General features: G+C 40.1%; 3 protein-coding genes across 3 annotated transcripts; all 3 read left to right on the top strand.

Annotated features, from left to right (window-relative positions):
• Positions 1-326: 326 nt before the first annotated feature.
• Positions 327-6880, top strand: LOC128430918 (OX-2 membrane glycoprotein). The gene is made up of 12 exons (XM_053417049.1): positions 327-447; positions 1731-2069; positions 2227-2529; positions 2606-2638; positions 2727-2802; positions 3106-3150; positions 3269-3397; positions 4199-4267; positions 4470-4598; positions 5385-5450; positions 5574-5702; positions 5999-6880. Exons 1-12 carry the CDS (start codon positions 396-398, stop codon positions 6024-6026), a joined length of 1398 nt encoding a protein of 465 aa, XP_053273024.1. The 5' UTR covers positions 327-395; the 3' UTR covers positions 6027-6880.
• A 589-nt stretch (positions 6881-7469) lies between these two features.
• On the top strand, positions 7470-15715 carry LOC128430917 (butyrophilin-like protein 2). The gene is made up of 10 exons (XM_053417048.1): positions 7470-7605; positions 8307-8645; positions 8803-9105; positions 12874-13212; positions 13378-13680; positions 13757-13789; positions 13875-13956; positions 14294-14359; positions 14483-14611; positions 14900-15715. Exons 1-10 carry the CDS (start codon positions 7554-7556, stop codon positions 15030-15032), a joined length of 1779 nt encoding a protein of 592 aa, XP_053273023.1. The 5' UTR covers positions 7470-7553; the 3' UTR covers positions 15033-15715.
• A 614-nt stretch (positions 15716-16329) lies between these two features.
• Positions 16330-17926, top strand: LOC128431339 (OX-2 membrane glycoprotein). The gene is made up of 3 exons (XM_053417621.1): positions 16330-16466; positions 17090-17428; positions 17586-17926. The coding sequence occupies exons 1-3, from the start codon at positions 16415-16417 to the stop codon at positions 17924-17926; spliced, it is 732 nt and encodes a 243-aa protein (XP_053273596.1). The 5' UTR covers positions 16330-16414.
• The last annotated feature ends 3862 nt before the right edge of the window (positions 17927-21788 follow it).

The following is a 21788-nucleotide window of genomic DNA, read 5'->3' as shown; positions in this document are numbered from 1 at the left end:
AGCAAGGCTGAAATCCAAAGTTTAATCATCAGGACTGAAAAAGAGTGATGGCAGTAAGAAAGGGACAGAGCAAAAGAAATTAGGTGAAATGAGAAGAAGCTCCAGAGAAACAGAGGAAGAGGTGATAGTATCAAGAATGAGTCACAGGTCGAAACATCAGCCTGAAGATGATGAACAGGCAGATGTGACATTGCCAGGAAAAGGTGGAGCATTTATTTATAGTCTGTCCAAAATAAACGAGACAGAATCTTAAAAACTCACTGACTTACACTCCAGACCAGCAGGTGGCGGTAACACCGATAATTTTAGGTGGGCGGGGGCAAAGAGGAAAACGCTTGATTCCTCTGAGCGCGCAATATTTGATTTAGTTCTTTCATGGACACTGTGCGACAGAGATGATTCCTGCACATACACTCGTCCTCTTTGTGTTAGGACTCTTCCAGACAGGTAAGAAAAGTATAATATTATTAATTTAATGTTTAAATAAATACTTAATGAAACTGGCTGAACAGATCGATTTATTGACTGAAACGCGAGTCCACCTGTCACCTGTCTCACCCCTTCAAACTAATGGTTTGTTCCTTGCCGCGGTGAGAAGTGATGTTCAATATGTGAGGAAATACCAAAATGTAAAGTCTGTGGGTTAGAAAAGAGAAAGAGAGAGAGAAAGCAAACACCTGTTGACAGTTAGTTTCCACAGAAAGGTGAATCCATGAATCACAGTTTATTACACCGGGTCACACTGCTGCTGCTTGTGTGTCACAGGTTCTCAGTTGTGTGGTGTTCATGTAGCCGAGGGTTTAATTCACCTTCACTGAGAAGTCACAGGGAAATAAGATCTGGAACAGGAGACACGTTGTTTCTTTTCCCGCACAAAAAAACCCACTTTCGTTTAGTGACCTTTCACAATAAAGGTCCCATTCAGACACACTGTTTATAATGACAGGAAACTGATTTAATGACCAAGCTTTCACAATAAGGTGGCTATATAAAAAGACTCACATTCACACTGGGTGATGTTCGGGTTTATCTTGAAAATGGTCATAATTGTGTGTGAGAGAGAGAGAGAGAGAGAGATCAGGTTTTATTGCCGAGCAGGTTTACACATACAAGGAATTTGCTGTTATATCTGTGCAAATTTTAATATGGAAATTATACAAATAGGCAATAAAAAAATTGAGAAAGAAAAACATTAAGCTAAAATAAATAAAAATCACCTTCACTGAGAAGTAACAGTGGAATAAGATCTTGAACCAGGACGACTGACAGTACAAAGTAAAACGAATACAAAAGCAACCACTTCCGTTCATTGACCCTTCAAAATAAAAGTCCAACATAGACACACTTTTTATGATGACAGAAAACACATATATATTGACCAACCTTTCACAATAAGGCAACTAAATACAAAAGCTCACATTCACACTTGGTGATGTTCAGGGTTTATCTTGAAAATGGTCATAATTGTGTGTGAGAGAGAGAGAGAGATAACAAGAATCAGGTTTTGTTGCCGAGCAGGTTTACACATACAAGTAATTTGCTGTGTTGTGTTTGTGCAAGTTTAAATATAGAAAATATAAAAATAGGAAACAACAATTGCGAAAGAAATACTGCAAGCTAAAACAAATGAAAAGCTCAGACTTCTGCGTTCAGAACCACATCCTTTGTTCCTGCACACACATGCTCTGTTGAAACCAAACATCTGGATGTGCAACTGTCCTCTCCTGTAGGTCTGACATCTGTAATCCAGTCTGTGGAGACTGTGGAGGAGGCAGTGGGAGAAGATGCTCTCCTCAGCTGTCAGATCCTACAGTCTGAAAATGTGGTGCAGGTCACATGGCAGAAACAGACGCTGGGTGGGGTGACCAATCTCGCCATCTCCAACAATATACATGGCTCCAGGGTGATGTCAGACTTCAAAGACAGAGTGGTGGTGAAAGATGGTGGACTGCACAACAGCTCCATAGTGATCAAGAATGTGACGGAGGAGGATGAAGGCTGCTACCTCTGCCTCTTCATCACCAACCCTGCTGGAGCGCTCCCTGGCAGAACCTGCCTCAAGGTCTATGGTGAGAACATGACTGAATAAACCTGTTGAACTCAACCTTGACTTTGTACTTTCTAGTATGAAATGGTAATAAGACTGTGACTTTACATTACATGGGTTGAATCAAGTGAAGAACACTAAAGTCATTTTACAGTGTGACACATTTCTTTTCTCCCCAGAGCTGCATGAACCCGTTCTACACGTGAGAGAATCAAGTTCAACTGATGAGTTCCTGGTTTCCTGCTCCATCACAGGACGACCTGCTCCAACCGTAACTCTCAACGTCACACAGCAAGACTTCTACCTCTCACAGAACCAAACTGTGTTGATCAACACAAACGGTACATTCAGTGTCACTGCCACAGACGTGTTGGCAGGTTTCCATGATGCTGGCACACTGGTTGGATGTGCCGTGCAGGTGCTCTCCCGTAGTAAAGAGGTGTTTGTGGAGATTCCTGAAGTGAAACTGACGCCTACTAGTGGTGAGAAACACTTCTAAAGTAACACATTCATAGACTGATAATTATTGAGTGATTCTGATGTTTTTCTTTGTCCCAGGTTTGGAGGAAGGATCTCGATCTGCTGTATTCAGTAAGTTAACGTTCACAAGTCTCTCATTTGACCTGTTGACCAGTCGTTGAGTGTAAGTTATGAACAATTCTTCCATTTTGTCTCACAGTCAAGATGTTGATTGTGGTAGTGACCTTCATTTGCATTGTCTTTGGTGTCCAGTTTTTACAAAAACGATGGAGCAGGTACGTCTTTCAACATGAATCTATTATAAACATAGACTGTAAATAAAGATAGATGACGGTCTCCCACTATCCAGATATAAAGCCAAAATATGTTTGGTCCATGTCCCATCCACTAACATGGAGGAGGAGGGATTATAATTTATACTATAGCCAGCCACCAGAGGACAATTGAGACACTTGGCTTCACTTTTGGATTGCCGTCATGTCGTCAATCTTTATTTACGTCTATATCCTCTATGTTAGAGTCTATGAACGTTTATATTCAGCTTTAACTGTTCTTTAATCTTTCGGACCGTCACACAGAGACCAGGAGAAGACTGAGGTTCCTCAAACTGCAGACGCTGATACGTTAGTCCCTCTTCATATACTGGTCTTAAAACTTTATTTAAACCTGCCTAACCTTCACCATTGTGGATGATTTGTTTGTGCAATAGAAGCTGAGTAATGAAATATATTGTTTTTTTAGTGTCAAAGTTCCTTTGTTCACACCAGAGAAGACTCCGGTCAGAGAACAGTCACCTCCTTCAGAATCCAAGCAGAGAAAAGAGACAGACCCTGAGTCGTCTTCAACAGACAGAAGAACTCAATCTGACCAGTAAGTGGACCTCAGACATTATATATTATAAACTATATTTTTGTTCTGAATACTTATTTTGATTGTTAACTGTATTTTTCTTGTCATATTGCAGATATCAGCGTTATTTTTTACTCAAATATTTAGAAGGCACATTTACTGTATGGTTGTTTGTGTGTGTGTGTGTGCGCATGTATGTTCTGACATAATCTGAATCATTGTATCATAAACTTACGTTGTGCTTTGTGTACTAAGTCTAGTTTTTAATTATTTCATTTATTTTCCAATTATGCCCATCATTGTCAATTTAAATATTCTGCTGTAATGTCTGAACGTGTTTTCTTGCTCTTCATAAGAAATAAGGATCCTCACATGATGCAACTGACCAGCAGAAATCTCACTACAACAAAATCACACTTACGATCAAAACTGGAGATCGGACAAATATATATTTTCGGGAAATACTAATAAACATAAGAATCAATAAGGAAACAACTGGAGATATGGCCGTAAATTATAGCAAGGCAGAGATCCAAAGTATAATCATCAGGACTGAAAAAGAGAGATGGCAGAAGAAAGGAACAGAGGAAAAGAATGTAGGTGAAATGAGAAGAAGCTCCAGAGAAACAGAGGAAGAGGTGATAGTATCGAGAATGAGTCACAGGTTGAAACATCACTTCTCATCGTAGCCAGCCACCAGAGGGCGATAGAGACACTTTGGCTTCACTTTTGGATTGCCCTCATGTCGTCCATCTTTATACACGTCTATTTCCTCTATGTTAGAATCTATGAGCGTTAATATTCAGCTTTAACTGTTCTTAGATCCTTCAGTCTGTCACACAGAGACCAGGAGAAGACTGAGGTTTCTCAAACTGCAGACGCTGATACGTGGTATTTATTACTCACATCGAGAAGGCAGATTTACTGTATGGTTGTGTGGGTGTGTTTGTGTGTGTGTCTGTTTAAGTGCGCATCTATGTTCTGAAATAATCTAAATCATTGTATTATTTAAACCTGCCTAACCTTCACCAGTGTGGATGATTTGTTTGTGCAATGGAAGCGGAGTAATGAATTATTTTGTTTTTATTTTTAGGGTCAAAGTGTCTTTGTTCACACCAGAGAAGACTCCCGTCAGAGAACAGTCACCTCCTTCAGAATCCAAGCAGAGAAAAGAGACAGACCCTGAGTCGTCTTCAACAGCCAGAAGAACTCAATCTGACCAGTAGGTGGAGCTCAGACATTATATATTATAAACTATATTTTTGTTGAGCATATTTATTTTGATTATTAACTGGGGTTTTCCTGTTATGTTGAGCATATCAACAGCATTTATTATTCACATCTAGAAGGCACATTTACTATGTGTGTGTGTGTGTGTGTGCGCGTGCGCATCTATGTTCTGAAATAATCTCAATCATTGTATTGTAATTTTTCGTTGTACTTTGTGTGCTAATTCTAATTCTTAATTATTTCATTTATTTTCCAATTATGCCCATCATTGTCAATTTAAATATTCTGCTGTAATGTCTGAACGTGACTTCATTGCTCTTCATAAGAAATAAGGATCCTCACATGATGCAACTGACCAGCAGAAATCTCACTACAACTAAATCAAACTTACGATCAAAGCTGGCGTTTGGACAAATTGATATTTTCCAAAAAAAGAATACGCATAAGGAGCAACAAGGAAAAGAACTGGAGATATGGCCGTAAATTATAGCAAGGCTGAGATCCAAAGTATACTCATCAGGGCTGAAAAAGAGAGATGGCGGGAAGAAAGGGACAGAGCAAAAGAAAGTAGGTGAAATGAGAAGAAGCTCCAGAGAAACAGAGGAAGAGGTGATAGTGAGTCACGGGTCGAAACATCACTTCTCATCGTAGCCAGCCACCAGAGGGCGATAGAGACGGCTTCACTTTTGGATTGTCGTAATGTCGTCCATTTTATACACGTCTATTTCCTCTATGTTAGAATCTATGAGCGTTAATATTCAGCTTTAACTGTTCTTAGATCCTTCAGACTGTCACACAGAGACCAGGAGAAGACTGAGGTTTCTCAAACTGCAGACGCTGATACGTGAGTCACTCTTCATATACTGGTCTTCAAACTTTATTTAAACCTGCCTGACCTTCACCAGTGTGGATGATTTGTTTGTGCAATAGAAGCTGAGTAATCAAATTTTATTTTTTTCATTTGTAGGTTCAAAGTACCTTCGTTCACACCAGAGAAGAGTTCGGTCAGAGAACGGACACCTCATTCGAAATCGCAGCGTGGAAAAGAGACAGACCCTGAGTCGTCTTCAACAGACAGAAGAACTCAATCTGACAAGTAAGTGGACCTCAGACTTTATATATTATAAACTATATTTTTATGTGCATATTTATTTTGATTGTTAACTGGGTTTTTCTTGTTAAGTTGAACATGTCAGTGGTATTTATTACTCGCATCGAGAAGGCACATTGACTGTATTGGTGTGTGTGTGTGTGTGTCTGTTTAAGTGCGGAAATATGTTCTTACACAATATCAATCATTGTATTATTTAAACCTGCCTAACCTTCACCATTGTAGATGATTTGTTTGTGTATTGGAAGCTGATTAATGAAATATTTTGTTTTTATTTTTAGGGTCAGAGCAGCGTTGTTCACACCATAGAAGAGTTCGGTCACAAAACGGACACCTCATTCGAAATTGATGAAAAATAAACAGACAGACCGCCAGTCATCTCCAACAGCCAGAAGACTTCACTTTGACCAGTAGGTGGACCTCAGGTCTCCACTGAAAGTCCAATGCACGGGGGTATCCAGCACTTCTACATCAGTCTTCAGACATGTCCTGTGGTGAATCTCCAGAGAATCGGCTCCAGACTTTCTCCACAGTTTTCCTTTCACACATGCACGATGCAGTGGAGGGTTTTCTATACAGATGTGTTCACAACAACAAATCCTCCCGATTCTAACCTAGACACTGTTCTATATGGACCCAGACCTGTTTTTAAGTTTTCATGGAGCGTTTCTGATTTAACCTGAGCTGCTTTTTCCGTCTTTCCGGTAGTAATTCCTGGCAGCACACGATAAAGTTTACTTCTCTCAATGAACAAGAGAAAGTTGGAACAAAGAGAAAAGTGAAAGGTCTTAGTTGTTAATATTTGTTGAGATTGTTCAAATGGGAAATGTAGTGAAGAAAAGGAGAAACTCAAACTGCATCTTTTTTTATCTTCTAAAATATATATCTGTATGAATCTGTACAACTTTAATCAGACATTATATATAAAAACCTTTTTTCCTACTTATTTGTTTTGATTAACTGTATTTCATATTGCACATATTAGCATTTGTTTATTGCTCACCTAGGTAGAATGCACATTTAGTGTGTGTGCTTGTGTGTTGACTCAATCATTGTATCATCAACCTACATTGTTCTTTGTGCTAATTTTATCTTTTAATTGTTTCATTTATTTTCAATTTATCCCCATTATGTAAAAAGTAAATTTAAATATTCTGGTGTAATGTCTGAATGTGACTTCATTGCTCTATATAAGAAATAAGGATCCTCACATGATGCAACTGACCAGCAGAAATCTCACTACAACTAAATCACACTTACGATCAAAACTGGCGTTTGGACAAATATATATTTTCCAAAGAAGAAAGAAAACACAGTCAGTTAGTCATTCACGAATACAGTCACAAATCATCACAAGAACACTGGGATTCAAATGACACAGGAAGACATTTGTATAGTGTTCGGGATTAAATGAATCACTTCATAAACTGGACTCTGGGAACAAGTCAAATAACCAGAAACTGTCACTCACGTATTGATAGAATGGAACAAATATAATGAGCAAAGAACAGAATTACTATTGGGATTAAAAGATGAAAAGCAAAATAAAAAAAACCTGAAAGGAAAGACATCAAAGGATAAACATCATCTTCTCATGAACTCTAAGAGAAACAGGACTTAAGGAAATTATTACATTTTAGTTTAGTTGTGTTTGCTGCCAATCTACTGCTCCACTCTCCGGTCCGTGAAGTGGCTGTAATGCACCGATAAGATGTTTTGCCTACCACCATTTAACACCAGAAGAAGAAGAAGGTGGGCGGAGTCAAACGTTTGATGGCTCTGAGCGCACAATATTAATTTTGGACTTTGATCTTTCATGGACACTAAGCGACAGAAATGATTCCTGCACTTACACTCGTCCTCTTTGCGTTAGGACTCTTCCAGACAGGTAAGAAAAGTTTATTATTAATAATTTAATGTATAAATACTTAATGGCACTGGCTGAATAGATCAAACACCTGTTGACAGTTAGTTTCCAAAGAAAGGTGAATCCATGAACCACAGTTTATTACACCGGGTCACACTGCTGCTGTTTGTGTGTCACAGGTTCTCAGTTGTGTGGTGTTCATGTAGCCGAGGGTTTAATTCACCTTCACTGAGAAGTCACAGGGAAATAAGAACTTGAACCAGGAGACATGTTGTTTCTTTTCTCGCACAAAAAAAACACTTTCGTGTAGTGACCTTTCACAATAAAGGTCCCATTCAGACATACTGTTTATAATGACAGGAAACTGATTCACTGCTCAACCTTTCAGAATAAGGCAACTAAATATAATAGCTTACGTTCACACTGGGTGGTATTCAGGGTTTATTTTGAAAAAGGTCATTATTGTGTGTAAGAGAGAGAGATAGCAAGAATCAGGTTTTATTGCCAAGCAGGTTTACACATACTAGGAATTTGCTGTTGTTTTTGTTTGCAAGTTTAAATATAGAAAATATAAAAAGGAAACAATTGAGAAAGAAAAACATCAAGCTGAAATAAATGTAGAGCTCAGACTTCAGATTTCTCAGACTCACATCCTGGCAAACCCTTCTGTTCCTGCTCTGTTGAAACCAAACATCTGGATGTGCAACTGTCCTCTCCTGTAGGTCTAACATCTGTAATCCAGTCTGTGGAGACTGTGGAGGAGGCAGTGGGAGAAGATGCTCTCCTCAGCTGTCAGATCCTAAAGTCTGAAAAGGTGGTGCAGGTCACATGGCAGAAACAGACGATGGATGACGTGACCAATCTCGCCACCTCCAACACTGTCTCTGGCTCCAGGGTGATGTCAGACTTCAGAGGCAAAGTGGAGGTGAAAGATGGTGGACTGCACAGCCGCTCCATAGTGATCAAGAATGTGACGAAGGAGGATGAAGGCTGCTACCTCTGCCACTTCATCACCAAACCTGCTGGAGCACTCCCTGGCAGAACCTGCCTCAGGGTCTATGGTGAGAATATGACTGAATAAACCTGTTGAACTCAACCTTGACTTTGTACTTTCTAGTATGAAATGGTAATAAGACTGTGACTTTACATTACATGGGTTGAATCCAGTAAAGAACACTAAAGTCATTTTACAGTGTGAAACGTTTCTTTTCTCCCCAGAGCTGCATGAACCCGTTCTACACGTGAGAGAATCAAGTTCAAGTGATGAGTTCCTGGTTTCCTGCTCCGCCACAGGACGACCTGCTCCAACCGTAACTCTCAACGTCACACAGCAAGACTTCTACCTCTCACAGAACCAAACTGTGTTGATCAACACAAACGGTACATTCACTGTCACTGTCACAGCCGTGTTGGCAGGTTTCCATGATGCTGGCACACTGGTTGGATGTGCCGTGCAGGTGCTCTCCCGTAGTAAAGAGGCGTTTGTGGAGATTCCTGACGTGAAACTGACGCCTCCTAGTGGTGAGAAACACTTCTACAGCCACACATTCATAGACTGATCATTATTGAATGATCCTGATGTTTTTCTTTGTCCCAGGTTTGGATGAGGGATCTGGATCTGCTGCATTCAGTAAGTTAACATTCAGTCTCTCATTTGACCTGTTGACCAGTCGTTGAGTGTAAGATATGAACAATTCCTCCATTTTGTCTCACAGTCGTGATGTGGATTGTGGTAGTGACCTGCCTTTGTGCTGCTTCAGTCTTAGCTGTCCTGTTAATACAAAAACGAAGGAGCAGGTACGTCTTTCAACATGAATCTGTTATAACCATAGACTGTAAATAAAGATAGATGACGGTCTCCCACTAGCCAGATATAAAGCCAAAATATCTGGGATACGAACGCTGCCATGCCGTGCACGTGGAGTCTGATATGTGCTTTCACTAAGTTTGGTCCATGTCCCATCCACTAACATGGAGGAGGAGGGATTATAACTTATACTATAGCCAGTCACCAGAGGGCGATTGAGATGCTTGGCTTCACTTTTGGATTGCCCTCATGTCCTCCATCTTTATATACGTCTATATCTTCGATGTTAGAGTCTATGAGTATTAATATTCAGCTTTAACTGTTCTTAAATCCTTCGGACCGTCACACAGAGACAAGGAGAAGACTGAGGTTCCTCAAACTGCAGATGCTGATACGTGAGTCACTCTTCATATACTGGTCTTCAAACTTTATTTAAACCTGCCTAACCTTCACCAGTGTGGATGATTTGTTTGTGCAATAGAACCTGAGCAATTAAATTTTTTTATTTTTATTTGTAGGGTCCAAGTAGCTTTGTTCACACCAGAGAAGAGTTCGGTCAGAGAACGGACACCTCATTCGAAATCGCAGCAGAGAAAAGAGACAGACCCTGAGTCGTCTTCAACAGCCAGAAGAATTCAATCTGACCAGTAAGTGGACCTCAGACATTATATATTATAAACTATATTTTTGTTGTGCATATTTATTTTGATTGTTAACTGGGTTTTTCTTATTAAATTGAACATATCAGTGGTATTTATTACTCGCATCGGGAAGGCACATTGACTGTATGGGTGTGTGTGTGTGTGTGTGTGTGTGTTTAAGTGCTCAAATATGTTCTGACATAATATCAATCATTGTATTAGTTAAACCTGCCTAACCTTCAACAGTGTGGATGATTTGTTTGTGTATTGGAAGCTGATTAATGAAATATTTTGTTTTTATTTGTAGGGTCAAAGTACCTTTGTTCACACCAGAGAAGAGTTCGGTCACAAAACGGACACCTCATTCGAAATTGATGAAAAATAAAGAGACAGACCGCCAGTCGTCTTCAACAGCCAAAAGACTTAACTTTGGCCAGTAGGTGGACCTCGGGTCTCCACTGAAAGTCCAATGTACGGGGGTATCCAGCACTTCTACATCAGTCTTCAGACATGTCCTGTGGTGAATCTCCAGAGAATCGGCTCCAGACTTTCTCCACAGTTTTCCTTTCACACATGGACAATGCAATGGAGGTTTTTCTATATAGACATGTTCACAACAACAAATCCTCCCGATTCGAACTTAGACACTGTTCTACATGGACCCAGACCTGTTTTTAAGTTTTCATGGAGCGTTTCTGATTTAACCTGAGCTGCTTTTTCCTTCTTTCCGGTAGTAATTCCTAGCAGCACACGATAAAGTTTACTTCTCTCAATGAACAAGAGAAAGTTGGAACAAAGAGAAAAGTGAAAGGTCTTAGTTGTTAATATTTGTTGAGATTGTTCAAATGGGAAATGTAGTTAAGAAAAGGAGAAACTCAAACTACATCTTTTTTTTATCTTCTAAAATTAAGCACTTTCTTTAAAGCTGCCTTTTTCTAAAGCTCCTCACAGTCAAGTGAGAACTTAAATATCCTGATTAAATGTTTATCTGTATGAATCTCTTAAGTTTAAATCAGATTATATATTATAACCTTTTTTTCCCTACATATTTGTTTGGATTAGCTGTATTTCATTTTGCACATATTAGCATTTGTTTATTGCTCATCTAGGTAAAATGCACATTTAGTGTGTGTGCGTGCTGACTCAATCCTTGTATCATCAACCTACGTTGTTCTTTGCGCTAATTTTATCTTTTAATTATTTCATTTATTTTCAATTTATCCCCATTATGTAAAAAGTAAATTTAAATATTCTGGTGTAATGTCTGAACGTGACTTCATTGCTCTTTATAAGAAATAAGGATCCTCACATGATGCAACTGACCAGCAGTAATCTCACTACAACTAAATCACACTTACGATCAAAACTGGCGTTTGGACAAATATATATTTTCCAAAGAAGAAAGAAAACACAGTCAGTTAGTCATTCACGAATACAGTTACAAAACATGACAAGAACACTGAGATTTAAATGACACAGGAAGACATTTGTATAGAATTCGGGATTAAATGAATCACTTCATAAACTGGACTCTGGGAACAAGTCAAACAACCAGAAACTGTCACTCACGTATTGATAGAATGGAACAAATATAATGAGCAAAGAACAGAATTACAATCGGGATTAAAAGATGAAAAGCAAAATATCACATTAAAAAAACCTGAAAGGAAAGTCATCAAAGAATAAACATCATCTTCTCATGAACTCTATAAGAGAAACAGGACTTAAGGAAATTATTACATTTTAGTTTAGTTGTGTTTGCTGCCAATCTACTGCTCCACTCTCCGGTCCGTGAAGTGGCCGTAATGCACCGATAAGATGTTTTGCCTACCACCATTTAACACCAGAAGAAGAAGAAGGTGGGCGGAGTCAAACGTTTGATTGCTTTGAGCGCGCAATTTTGGACTTTGATCTTTCATGGACACTAAGCGACAGAAATGATTCCTGCACTTACACTTGTCCTCTTTGCGTTAGGACTCTTCCAGACAGGTAAGAAAAGTTTGATATTATGAATTTTATGTATAAATACTTAATGAAACTGGCTGAATAGATCGATTGATTGACTGAAGGGTGAACTCACCTGTCACCTGTCTCACCTCTTCAAACTAATGGTTTGTTCCTTGCTGGGGCTAGAAGTGATGTTCACTATGTCAGGAATTACCAAATGTAAAGTCTGTGGGTCAGAAAAGAGAAAGAGAGAGAAAGCAAACTCCTGTTGACAGTTAGTTTCCACAGAAAGGTGAATCCATGAATCACAGTTTATTACACCGGGTCACACTGCTGCTGCTTGTGTGTCACAGGTTCTCAGTTGTGTGGTGTTCATGTAGCCGAGGGTTTAATTCACCTTCACTGAGAAGTCACAGGGAAATAAGATCTGGAACCAGGAGACACGTTTCTTTTCCCGCACAAACACAATCACTTTCGTTTAGTGATCTTTCACAATAAAGGTCCCACATAGACACACTGTTTATGATGACAGGAAACTGATTCACTGCTCAACCTTTCAGAATAAGGCAACTAAATATAATAGCTTACGTTCAAACTGGGTGATATTCAGGGTTTATTTTTAAAATGGCCATAATTGTGTGTAAGAGAGACAGATAGCAAGAATCAGGTTTTATTGCCAAGCAGGTTTACACATACTAGGAATTTGCTGTGTTGTTTTTTTGCAAGTTTAAATATAGAAAATATAAAAAGGAAACAATTGAGAAAGAAAAACATCAAGCTGAAATAAATGTAGAGCTCAGACTTTAGACTTCTCAGACTCACATCCTGGCAAACCCTTTTGATCCTGCTCTGTTGAAACCAAACATCTGGATGTGCAACTGTCCTCTCCTGTAGGTCTAACATCTGTAATCCAGTCTGTGGAGACTGTGGAGGAGGCAGTGGGAGAAGATGCTCTCCTCAGCTGTCAGATCCTACAGTCTGAAAAGGTGGTGCATGTCACATGGCAGAAACAGACGCTGGATGGGGTGACCAATCTTGCCACCTCCAACACTATCTTTGGCTCCAGGGTGATGTCAGACTTCAAAGGCAGAGTGGTGGTGAAAGATGGTGGACTGCACAACAGCTCCATAGTGATCAAGAATGTGACGGAGGAGGATGAAGGCTGCTACCTCTGCCTCTTCATCACCAACCCTGCTGGAGCGTTCACTGGCAGAACCTGCCTCAAGGTCTATGGTGAGAACCTGACTGAATAAACCTGTTGAACTCAACATTGACTTTGTACTTTCTAGTATTATATTATGAAATGGTAATAAGACTGTGACTTAACATTACATGGGTTGAATCAAGTAAAGAACACTAAAGTCATTTTACAGTGTGACACATTTCTTTTCTCCCCAGAGCTGCATGAACCCGTTCTACATGTGAGAGAATCAAGTTCAACTGATGAGTTCCTGGTTTCCTGCTCCGTCACAGGACGACCTGCTCCAACCGTAACTCTCAACGTCACAGAGCAAGACTTCTACCTCTCACAGAACCAAACTGTGTTGATCAACACAAACGGTACATTCACTGTCACTGCCACAGCCGTGTTGGCAGGTTTCCATGATGCTGGCAGACGGGTTGGATGTGCCGTGCAGGTGCACTCCTGTCGTAAAGAGGAGTTTGTGGAGATTCCTGATGTGAAAGTGACGCCTCCTAGTGGTGAGAAACTCTTCTAAAGTAACACATTCATAGACTGATAACTACTGAATGATTGTGTTTTTTTTCTTTGTCCCAGGTTTGGATGAAGGATCTGGATCTGCTGCATTCAGTAAGTTAACGTTCAGTCTCTCATTTGACCTGTTGACCAGTCGTTGAGTGTAAGATATGAACAATTCCTCCATTTTGTCTCACAGTCGTGATGTGGATTGTGGTAGTGACCTGCCTTTGTGCTGCTTCAGTCTTAGCTGTCCTGTTAATACAAAAACTACGGAGCAGGTACGTCTTTCAACCAGAATATTTTACAACCGTAGACTGTAAATAAAGATGAATGGTGGTCTCCCACTATCCAGATATTAAGCAAAAATATCTGGGATACGAACGCTGTCATGCTGCGAGTGAAGTCTGATATCTGTTTTTACTAAGTTTGGTCCGTGTCCCATCCACTAACATGGAGGAGGAGGGATTTATAACTTATACTGCAGCCAGCCACCAGAGGGCGCTTGAGACACTGGCTTTACTTTTTGATTGCCCTCATGTTTTCCATCTTTATATTCGTCTATATCCTCTCTGTTAGAGTCTATGAGTATTAATATTCAGCTTTAACTGTTCTTAGATCCTTCGGACCGTCACACAGAGACCAGGAGAAGACTGAGGTTCCTCAAACTGCAGACGCTGATACGTGAGTCACTCTTCATATACTGGTCTTAAAACTTTATTTAAACCTGCCTAACCTTCACCATTGTGGATGATTTGTTTGTGCAATAGAAGCTGAGTAATCAAATTTTTTTTTTTTCATTTGTAGGGTCCAAGTACCTTTGTTCACACCAGAGAAGAGTTCGGTCAGAGAACGGACACCTCATTCGAAATCGCAGCAGAGAAAAGAGACAGACCCTGAGTCGTCTTCAACAGCTAGAAGAATTCAATCCGACCAGTAAGTGGACCTCAGACATTATATATTATAAACTATATTTTGGTTGTGCATATTTATTTTAATTGTTAACTGGGTTTTTCCTGTTAAGTTGAACATATCAGTGGTATTTATTACTCGCATCGAGAAGGCACATTGACTGTATGGGTGTGTGTCTGTTTAAGTGCGCAAATATGTTCTGACACAATATCAATCATTGTCTTATTTAAACCTGCCTAACCTTCAACAGTGTGGATGATTTGTTTGTGTATTGGAAGCTGATTAATCAAATTTTTTTTTTTTCATTTGTAGGGTCCAAGTACCTTTGTTCACACCAGAGAAGAGTCCGGTCACAAAACGGACACCTCATTCGAAATTGATGAAAAATAAACAGACAGACCGCCAGTCGTCTTCAACAGCCAGAAGACTTGACTTTGACCATTAGGTGGACCTTGGGTCTCCACTGAAAGTCCAATGTACGGGGGTATCCAGCACGTCTACATCAGTCTTCAGACATGTCCTGTGGTGAATCTCCAGAGAATCGGCTCCAGACTTTCTCCACAGTTTTCCTTTCACACATGCACGATGCAGTGGAGGGTTTTCTATATAGACGTGTTCACAACAACAAATCCTCCCGATTCTAACCTACACACTGTTCTATATGGACCCAGACCTGTTTTTAAGTTTTCATGGAGCGTTTCTGATTTAACCAGGCTGCTTTTTCCGTCTTTCCGGTAGTAATTCCTGGCAGCACACGATAAAGTTTACTTCTCTCAATGAACAAGAGAAAGTTGGAACACAGAGAAAAGTGAAAGGTCTTAGTTGTTAATATTTGTTGAGATTGTTCAAATGGGAAATGTAGTGAAGAAAAGGAGAAACTCAAACTACATCTTTTTTTATATTCTAAAATATACATCTGTGTGAATCTGTACAATTTTAATCAGTATTACATTATATATAAAAACATTTTTTCCTACTTATTTGTTTTGATTAACTGTATTTCATATTGCACATATTAGCATTTGTTTATTGCTCATCTAGGTAGAATGCACATTTAGTGTGTGTGCGTGCTGACTCAATCTTTGTATCATCAACCTACGTTGTTCTTTGTGCTAATTCTAGTTTTTAATTATTCTGGTGTAATGTCTGAATGTGACTTCATTGCTCTATATAAGAAATAAGGATCCTCACATGATGCAACTGACCAGCAGAAATCTCACTACAACAAAATCACACTTACGATCAAAACTGGCGTTTGGACAAATATATATTTTCCAAAAAAGAAAGAAAAACACAGTAAGCTAGTCATTCACGAATACAGTTACAAAACATGACAAGAACACTGAGATTTAAATGACACAGGAAGACATTTGTATAGAATTCGGGATTAAATGAATCACTTCATAAACTGGACTCTGGGAACACGTCAAACAACCAGAAACTGTCTCTCACATATTGATAGAATGGAACAAATATAATGAGCAAAGAACAGAATTACTATCGGGATTAAAAGATGAAAAAGCAAAATATCACATTAAAAAAACCTGAAAGGAAAGACATCAAAGAATAAACATCATCTTCTCATGAACTATTTAAAAGAAACTGGACTTAAGGAAATTATTACATTTTAGTTTAGATGTGTTTGCTGCCAATCTACTGCTCCACTCTCCGGTCCGTGAAGTGTCTGTAATGCACCGATAAGATGTTTTGCCTACCACCGTTTAACACCAGAAGAAGAAGAAGGTGGGCGGAGTCAAACGTTTGATTGCTCTGAGCGCACAATATTAATTTTGGACTTTGATCTTTCATGGACACTAAGCGACAGAAATGATTCGTGCACTCACACTCGTCCTCTTTGCGTTAGGACTCTTCCAGACAGGTAAGAAAAGTTTATTATTAATAATTTAATGAACCACAGTTTATTACACCGGGTCACACTGCTGCTGTTTGTGTGTCACAGGTTCTCAGTTGTGTGGTGTTCATGTAGCCGAGGGTTTAATTCACCTTCACTGAGAAGTCACAGGGACATAAGACCTGGAACCAGGAGACACGTTGTTTCTTTTCCCGCACAAAAAAAAATTCACATTCGTTTTGTGACCTTTCACAATAAAGGTCCCACGTAGACACACTGTTTATGATGACAGGAAACTGATTCACTGCTCAACCTTTCAGAATAAGGCAACTAAATATAATAGCTTACATTCACACTGGGTAATATTCAGGGTTTATTTTGAAAATGGTCATAATTGTGTGTGAGAGAGAGAGATAGCAAGAATCAGGTTTTACTTCCAAGCAGATTTACACATACTAGGAATTTGCTGTTGTTTTTTTGCAAGTTTAAATATAGAAAATATAAAAAGGAAACAAATGAGAGAAATACATCAAGCTGAAATAAATGTAGAGCTCAGACTTCAGACTTCTCAGACTCACATCCTGGCAAACCCTTTTGTTCCTGCTCTGTTGAAACCAAACATCTGGATGTGCAACTGTCCTCTCCTGTAGGTCTAACATCTGTAATCCAGTCTGTGGAGACTGTGGAGGAGGCAGTGGGAGAAGATGCTCTCCTCAGCTGTCAGGTCCTAAAGTCTGAAAAGGTGGTGCAGGTCACATGGCAGAAACAGACGATGGATGACGTGACCAATCTCGCCACCTCCAACACTATCTTTGGTTCCAGGGTGATGTCAGACTTCAAAGACAGAGTGGTGGTGAAAGATGGTGGACTGCACAGCCGCTCAATAGTGATCAAGAATGTGACGGAGGAGGATGAAGGCTGCTACCTCTGCCACTTCATCCCCAAACCTGCTGGAGCACTCCCTGGCAGAACCTGCCTCAAGGTCTATGGTGAGAACATGACTGAATAAACCTGTTGAACTCAACCTTGACTTTGTACTTTCTAGTATGAAATGGTAATAATACTGTGACTTTACATTACATGGGTTGAATCAAGTAAAGAACACTAAAGTAATTTTACAGTGTGACACATTTCTTTTCTCCCCAGAGCTGCATGAACCCGTTCTACACGTGAGAGAATCAAATTCAACTGATGAGTTCCTGGTTTCCTGCTCCGCCACAGGACGACCTGCTCCAACTGTAACTCTCAACGTCACACAGCAAGACTTCTACCTCTCACAGAACCAAACTGTGTTGATCAACACAAACGGTACATTCACTGTCACTGCCACAGCCATGTTGGCAGGTTTCCATGATGCTGGCACACTTGTTGGATGTGCCGTGCAGGTGCTCTCCTGTCGTAAAGAGGCGTTTGTGGAGATTCCTGACGTGAAACTGATGCCTCCCAGTGGTGAGAAACACTTCTACAGCCACACATTCATAGAATGATCATTATTGAGTGATTCTGATGTTTTTCTTTGTCCCAGGTTTGGATGAAGGATCTCGATCTGCTGCATTCAGTAAGTTAACGTTCACAAGTCTCTCATTTGACCTGTTGACCGGTCGTTGAGTGTAAGATATGAACAATTCCTCCATTTTGTCTCACAGTCGTGATGTGGATTGTGGTAGTGACCTGCCTTTGCGCTGCTTCAGTCTTAGCTGTCCTGTTAATAAGAAAACTACGGAGCAGGTACGTCTTTCAACCAGAATCTTTTATAACCGTAGACTGTAAATAAAGATGAATGATGGTCTCCCACTATCCAGATATTAAGCAAAAATATCTGGGATACGAACGCTGTCATGCTGCGAGTGAAGTCTGATATCTGCTTTCACTAAGTTTGGTTCATGTCCCATCCACTAACATGGAGGAGGAGGGATTTATAACTTATACTGCAGCCAGCCACCAGAGGGCGATTGAGACACTGGCTTTACTTTTTGATTGCCCTCATGTTGTCCATCTTTATATTCGTCTATATCCTCTATGTTAGAGTCTATGAGTATTAATATTCAGCTTTAACTGTTCTTAAATCCTTCGGACCGTCACACAGAGACCAGGAGAAGACTGAGGTTCCTCAAACTGCAGACGCTGATACGTGAGTCACTCCTCATATACTGGTCTTCAAACTTTATTTAAACCTGCCTAACCTTCACCAGTGTGGATGATTTGTTTGTGCAATAGAAGCTGAGTAATTAAATATTTTGTTTTTATTTGTAGGGTCCAAGTACTTTTGTTCACACCAGAGATGAGTTCGGTCAGAGAACGGACACCTCATTCGAAATCGCAACAGAGAAAAGAGACAGACCCTGAGTCGTCTTCAACGGACAGAAGACTTCAATCTGACCAGTAAGTGGACCTCAGACATTATATATTATAAACTATATTTTGTTGTGCATATTTATTTTGATTGTTTACTGGGTTTTTCTTGTTAAGTTGAACATATCAGTGGTATTTATTACTCGCATCGAGAAGGCACATTGACTGTATGGGTGTGTGTCTGTTTAAGTGCGCAAATATGTTCTGACACAATATCAATCATTGTCTTATTTAAACCTGCCTAACCTTCACCATTGTAGATGATTTGTTTGTGTATTGGAAGCTGATTAATGAAATTTTTTATTTTTATTTTTAGGGTCCGGGTGGAAATCAAAGGAGAGGAGTCGTCGTTCTCAAGTTGAAGTTAAGCAAGTTTATTCAGAGGTCACAGGTCAGTGTTGTGCAATAGTAGGAGTAGAATTGACGTTGGCTAATTATTAATAATCATGAAATATGATTATTAAAATAACAATTATTTCTTAAAAATAATCAAAAATGATAAAGCTATTAATTAAGAAATGTAACACATTTAATTCGAAATGATACGGTTATCCATTAATAATAGTTAAAATAATCAATGAAAACAATAAAATTATCAATCAAGAATAATACAAATCTGTAATCATTGCTTATTGTCGCGGGGCACCACCCTGGTTACAGGGACCAACGATACAATCTATAAATATCAGTCTCATAATGATAAATGTCAAATCAATAATCTCAATATTTAGTATTAATAATTATTTAATTAACAGTGAAGGCTACTAAGTTCGAGCACAGGCAATCATAATCCAGCTGCAATCACATACATATGCACAAATAATCACAGACTACAGATACTTTAATTACAAAAGCATTTTATTAAAAAGGAGAAATAAAGTTATAATGTTATTCAATGATTCATCATTTTAACAAGCTCCGATATTTCAAAGATAAACACAGCAGCAGCACTTATCACAATTCAGAAAATACATGTAAAACCGGCGGTCTACCTATGTATGTCTGTCTCGGTGTGTGTGTGTCTGTGTCAAAGTGTCTCTCTGTGTGTGTGTGTCTATGTGTATGCATGTGAAATAAAGTTAGTGTTATTTAATGATTCATCATTTTAACAAACTCCCATATTTCAAAGATAACAACAGCAGCCGCTTATCACAATTTAGAACAACACATGTATTCATCTATGTGTATCTGTGTGTGTGTATCTGTCTGTGTCTATCAATGTGTCTCTGTGTCTGTGTGTGGGTGTGTGTGTGTGTGTGAGAGAGAGCGAGAGAGAGAGAGAAAAGAAAAGGGGGCGTGGCGATGACGCAGTCACTTGGTGACGTCACATCTAAGATGGCGGCCGATCATGATTCGTGGAATCAAGGCCTAAAAACTCTCAAAATGGCGGATTGACTACAAAACAAGATGGCGGAGCCATTATGAATTTAGAGCCAGAATGGGAGGAGAGGGAGAGAGGAGGCGTGGCAATAATAGATTCAAAATGGTGGTTTAACTTGCGTTATTCAAAATGGAGTCTATGTTAATGACACCATGTGGCCGGAGCTCACACTGGTGGTCGTCACATGAATTACACCAAGGGATTTTCAGACAAAGAGAATTCTTTGTCTCTGCTTTGGCGTTCGGCCGCATGGCTTCCAGATGTGTCCAGCCTCTCTGAATATAGATTTAACTATGTTACATGAACTGTATTATAAATACAGATCGGATGTGTGTATAGGTCGGTTTAGAAGGAGAGAGAGAGAGAGAGAGCACTCAGAGAGCAAAGCTCTTAAAAGCACCGTCAGAGACAAGTTACATTTACTTTACCACTCAGCACCCAAGTGGCGTTGTGTGCTGAGGTTTGACCGGTAAAGTCTCTTTAAAGTTGTTCAAACGGTCACAATGAGCTGGAGACGCTGCTCACGGCGCTTAAAAACTGTGGCACAAGGCCGTAACCGGAAACCGGAAGTGGCGAATCGCCGCTAAACATTAGAGACTCGGCGGTCTCATACAAAACAAATACATTCAAGTATTAAAACAATACGCTACGTATTAGATTAACATCTGCCCAGACAATAAAGCCTCTTACTGTGACCTCCGCGGTGTTGCTTGCGCGTGGGGCGCGGATTTCCGGAGTCCAGTGAATGTCTCGTTAAACCCCAGGATGCGTGCGAACGGGCGGATTCCTGGAAAACAAAATCAGTGTCCTGGCCTCTTAAGCGGTGCTCCGGTGGGTCTCGTGGTTGCAACGGAGATCAGCGCTGGGCCGAATCGAGCGAACTTCTCTTGCTCTTGGAATGGAATTCAGCTTCGTCTCTTCTGCAGGGATGAACAGCGGTAACGCCGCTGTGGATTTGGAAAGAAAGTCTGTGATGCTCGACCGGCGAGCGAGTTCCTGTGCGCGGCCTCTTCAAGTTAAAATAACAAAAGTCCTTTTGAAAATAAAAACGTCGACTGAATAAAGAAATAAAAGAAATGAAATAAAATAACTCTGGTTGCCCCCTTTAGCACCTAAATCAGCTGGGAGGCCCCGAAGGGGGGCCTGGTGTTGTCTTCAGAGCAGGGTAAAATGGCAGCGATGTTTGGGGTCTCAGTGGTTTTGTTCTACCTGAGAGGTCCTCCTCCTTGAGGAGTTGGTCATAGGATGATGCTGGCTTTAAGCCAATTGAGTGTCAGAGCTGGACCTGAGTGGGCTGGGCTTGGAAATCAGCGGGGGTTCCAAGGCATTCCCAGAACATTTTTCCACCACCAGGGGGAGATTCTTGAGCCTGCAGGAGGATGTTTTCCCGCCCAAAGTTTAACAACCCTTTGTTCCCCTCGGCTCCAGTGTCTGGTGGCACCCCGCTGGGCTCTGGCCCAACATCAGGAAAACGCGGTGTCCAGCAATTGAACATGCATGGGTCTCTAGTTCTACGCAGGAGGCTGCACAGGAAGAAAGACGCTTAAACAGAGTGCGTACATAGATTATATCCTCTTGGAATATCGCGTGATGAAGATGTCGTACGTGCACTCCGT

This window comes from Pleuronectes platessa, chromosome 24 (assembly GCF_947347685.1).
Source record: "Pleuronectes platessa chromosome 24, fPlePla1.1, whole genome shotgun sequence".
Lineage (NCBI taxonomy): Eukaryota > Metazoa > Chordata > Actinopteri > Pleuronectiformes > Pleuronectidae > Pleuronectes > Pleuronectes platessa.
This window is presented reverse-complemented; position numbering and strand designations above follow the sequence as displayed.

Coding starts and splice junctions, on each gene's coding strand:
- LOC128431339 (XM_053417621.1), top strand. CDS start 16,415: ATGATTCGTGCACTCACACTCGTCCTCTTTGCGTTAGGACTCTTCCAG. Junction 16,467..17,089: donor GTTAGGACTCTTCCAGACAG/GTAAGAAAAGTT, acceptor CCTCTCCTGTAG/GTCTAACATCTGTAATCCAG. Junction 17,429..17,585: donor AACCTGCCTCAAGGTCTATG/GTGAGAACATGA, acceptor TTTTCTCCCCAG/AGCTGCATGAACCCGTTCTA.
- LOC128430918 (XM_053417049.1), top strand. CDS start 396: ATGATTCCTGCACATACACTCGTCCTCTTTGTGTTAGGACTCTTCCAG. Junction 2,639..2,726: donor ATCTCGATCTGCTGTATTCA/GTAAGTTAACGT, acceptor TTTGTCTCACAG/TCAAGATGTTGATTGTGGTA. Junction 2,803..3,105: donor TTACAAAAACGATGGAGCAG/GTACGTCTTTCA, acceptor ACCGTCACACAG/AGACCAGGAGAAGACTGAGG.
- LOC128430917 (XM_053417048.1), top strand. CDS start 7,554: ATGATTCCTGCACTTACACTCGTCCTCTTTGCGTTAGGACTCTTCCAG. Junction 7,606..8,306: donor GTTAGGACTCTTCCAGACAG/GTAAGAAAAGTT, acceptor CCTCTCCTGTAG/GTCTAACATCTGTAATCCAG. Junction 13,213..13,377: donor AACCTGCCTCAAGGTCTATG/GTGAGAACCTGA, acceptor TTTTCTCCCCAG/AGCTGCATGAACCCGTTCTA.